The sequence below is a fragment of the Eptesicus fuscus genome, chromosome 21 (genome assembly GCF_027574615.1).
Source record: "Eptesicus fuscus isolate TK198812 chromosome 21, DD_ASM_mEF_20220401, whole genome shotgun sequence".
Lineage (NCBI taxonomy): Eukaryota > Metazoa > Chordata > Mammalia > Chiroptera > Vespertilionidae > Eptesicus > Eptesicus fuscus.
Window position 1 is genome coordinate 42,777,581 of NC_072493.1, and position 3,363 is coordinate 42,780,943.

Here is a 3,363-nt window from a genome sequence, read left to right on the forward strand (position 1 = left end):
CTGGCCACGGTGGAATCGGTGCTCCTGCCAAGTGGGTCAAATATCACGGGTCAGGCGTGGAGAAGGTGACTGGGCGGGTCTGTTTGGATATAAATCCTGGAGCTTCTGCATCGATCCCCGAGACTTGGTTGTCCATGGTCTGGGAATCCACGTGCAAACGGACAGGCGTTGGGAGAACCTGAGCAGCAGTGCAGGAACCGCTGTCCCGGACACCCAGGATCCGCAACAGAATCCAGACCCCTCAGTGACTGAGACTGCAGGCTGAGACCTCGCCTGAGGACGGAGCCATTGATGGGCTGGGTCAGGGCCTGGTTCCAGCACCCAGGACTGTGGGTCCCTGTGCTGGCTGTCCTGCTGGGAGCCTGCCAGGCACTCCCCATCCCAGACTCCAGCCCCCTCCTCCAATTTGGGGGCCAAGTGAGGCAGCGGTACCTCTACACAGACGATGCCCAGGAGACAGAGGCCCACCTGGAGATCAGGGCTGATGGCACAGTGGTCGGATCTGCCCACAGGAGTCCCGAGAGTGAGTGTGGGGGCAGGTCTGGGTCTGAGGGAGGAGGGCTGGGGCCAGGACCCCTGGGTCTGAGGGAGGAGGGCTGGGGGCCTGGACCCCTGGGTCTGAGGGAGGAGGGGATGGAAAAGGCCATCTGAGTCTCTGACCACTTTCTTCCCCAGGCCTCTTGGAGCTGAAAGCCCTAAAGCCAGGGGTCATTCAAATCTTGGGAATCAAGACATCCAGGTTCCTGTGCCAGCGGCCGGATGGAAGACTGTACGGATCGGTGAGTTTCCGAGGTACCCCTCCTGGGACCCAGTCCTTCCTCCCCCCATGTCACCATTGTGGGACCACCTCTTTATGGCCGGACTGCGGCCCCCGCCACCCCCGGAAACCATGAAGCCAGGTTGTTATCCATGTTTGCAAGAAGGGGAAACTGAGGCTCAGGCAGTGATGGATACCACGGCCCAAGTCACGAGGCCTGTGAATGAGAGACTGAGTCTGTGTCCCTTCGCCCTTGCTGACCCCATGTGTCTGGCTCACGTCTGGCTCATGGCCGTACAGTGACCTTGACCTTAGGTGGCAGCCAGGCTCCCTGCTTGGTCCCGCGGAGCCTCAACTGTCCCCTGAGCTGGAATGTCGGTCTTGGTGACGTGGGGACCGGAAGTGGGCCTTGCAGGACCCTGTAGGGGTGTCCTCCAGGCCGGGGTGGGAGGCTGGACCCCGGGTCCTGCAGCGGGAGGTGTGGCCTCGTTCCTGTGCCCTCAGCTCTGACCTCCTTCCTGTGCCCTCAGCTCCGCTTCGACCCCGAGGCCTGCAGCTTCCGGGAACTGCTCCTGGAGGATGGCTACAACGTCTACCAGTCCGAGGCCCGAGGCCTGCCGCTCCGCCTGCCCCACGGCCCCCCGACCGGGGACCTGCCTCCCCGGGGGCCCGCCCGCTTCCTGCCGCTGCCCGGCCTGCCCCCAGCACCCCCGGAGCCGCCAGGGGGCCTGGCCCCTGCCCCGCCCGACGTGGGCTCCTCGGACCCCCTGAGCATGGTGTGGCCCTCGCAGGGCCGGAGCCCCAGCTACACTTCCTGAGGCCGCGGGCTGGTGACTGTAGGGTCTCCTCTTTATTTATTGGCTTATTTATCTTATTTATATTTTTATTTTTCTTACTTGGAACAATAAAGAGTCTGAAAGAAGGATCCGAGTGAGCATGTGTGTTGGAGGAAGGGAATGGGAGCTGCCTCCCTGTCTCCCAGGGATCCCCCGCCCCCCCCCCCCCCCCGCCCCGATTGCTGAAAGGATGTGAGAAGGTCCCAGCCTCCCCTTGGGCCTCAGTTTTCTGCTCCCCTAAGATGTCCCCAGAGACTCTGGACTATCCCTGCCCTTTGACAGCACAGAACTTACCCCCATTCACTGTTATCCCAACCTCCCGTTAGTGTTGTGGAACTGTTTCTCAGAGGTACCTCCGTAGCAGGGGGGGTATTTTTAATGACACTGCCTGCCCACAGCCTCATGGGAGATGTAGTTTTCTGGGTTCACTTGGCACTAGAAATGGGAAGGCCTCTTGGTCCTCAGAACTAAGACAAGGATTCTTGCATCTCTCTCTAAAAATCAATAAAGAAAAACGAGAGAGAGAGATTCTATTGAGTCATTCTAAGATCTCTGAGGGCCCAGAACATACCAGCACCTTCCATCTTCCCGTAGTCTCTTACTATTGGAGCTTGTGAAGTCACACACGCACGCGCACATGCACACGCGCGTGCACACACACACACGACATGTGACTGCTGCTGCTGTTGTCATGTTCTCACCAAGCCCTTGACTCTGAGGGCAGCCTCTCCTCCAGGGCTGAGGGCTGGTGGGGGAATCCAACCTCCACGTTCCCTCCCCCCCTGTACCGGTACTGGCTTGGCCCCACCCACTTATATTTCGGGGTTCGTGGGGCTCCACAGTCAGCTGGCTTGTGGGAGATGTTCTCGGTGAACTTCCGCTCTCCTGCTTGTTCTACGGGGGCTTTTGGGGAGTGGGATTCAGGGAGATTAAGAAACTGCTGCCTCACCTGAGTCTAACAGGGAGGAAACGCCCAAAAATTCCAATCCGGGGACTTGCTGCCAAACAACTGGCCTTGACTCAGAAAGGGTCAAGGTCCCCTGACCGGTTTGGCTCAGTGGATAGAGCGCCGGCCTGTGGAGTGAAGGGGCCCAGGTTCAGTTCCGGTCAAGGTCAAGGGCATGTACCTTGGTTGGGGACACATACCCAGTGGGGGGTGTGCAGGAGGCAGCTGATCGATGTTTCTCTCTCATCGATGTTTCTAACTCTCTATCCCTCTCCCTTCCTCTCTGTAAAAAATCAATAAAATATATTTAAAAAGAAAGAAAGAAAGTGTCAAGGTCAAGAAGGAGAAAGACAGAGGACCTGCTCACGTGAACGGAGACCAGAGAGAAGCCCCTGGAACACAATTCCAGGAGGAGGAAGGTCCCGCCCTGGTGGCGTTTGAGGGGTAGATAGTAGGAAGCCGTCCACCTTACCCGTTCTGATTTTGATCGTCGTATTGTGATTCTTAAACGGAATGCCCTTGTCCTTAGCAAATACACACTGAGGTATTTAGGGACAAAGGGACGTGGTATCACCAATGTTTTCTCCAATGTTTCTGGAAAAGTAAATACATGATCCAGAGAGAGAGAGTGAACAATAGAGCGAATGGGGGGCGGGGATCGGGGAACCTGAGTAAAGATACACGGGGTTCTCTGTACAAGGCTTGAAACTTGTCTGTAAGTTCAAAATTATACCAAGTTCAAGTTACTCCTGCCAAAACAATCCATGCTGCAGCCCCTGGGAGATGCGTGGATAAGCTGATGAGAGGAAAGAGAGCCCGGCCGG

General features: G+C 57.4%; 1 protein-coding gene across 1 annotated transcript; it reads left to right on the plus strand.

Annotated features, from left to right (window-relative positions):
- Nucleotides 1-234: 234 nt before the first annotated feature.
- Nucleotides 235-1,575, plus strand: FGF21 (fibroblast growth factor 21). Its single transcript, XM_008154391.3, has 3 exons — nt 235-523; nt 676-779; nt 1,288-1,575. The coding sequence occupies exons 1-3, from the start codon at nt 292-294 to the stop codon at nt 1,573-1,575; spliced, it is 624 nt and encodes a 207-aa protein (XP_008152613.2). The 5' UTR covers nt 235-291.
- Nucleotides 1,576-3,363: the final 1,788 nt, after the last annotated feature.

Bases quoted from the DNA above. Each gene is read 5' to 3' on its own strand.
- FGF21 (XM_008154391.3), top strand. From the start codon at position 292: ATGGGCTGGGTCAGGGCCTGGTTCCAGCACCCAGGACTGTGGGTCCCT. The intron at 524-675 runs GTGAGTGTGGGG...TTTCTTCCCCAG, and splicing joins TGCCCACAGGAGTCCCGAGA to GCCTCTTGGAGCTGAAAGCC. The intron at 780-1,287 runs GTGAGTTTCCGA...CTGTGCCCTCAG, and splicing joins ATGGAAGACTGTACGGATCG to CTCCGCTTCGACCCCGAGGC.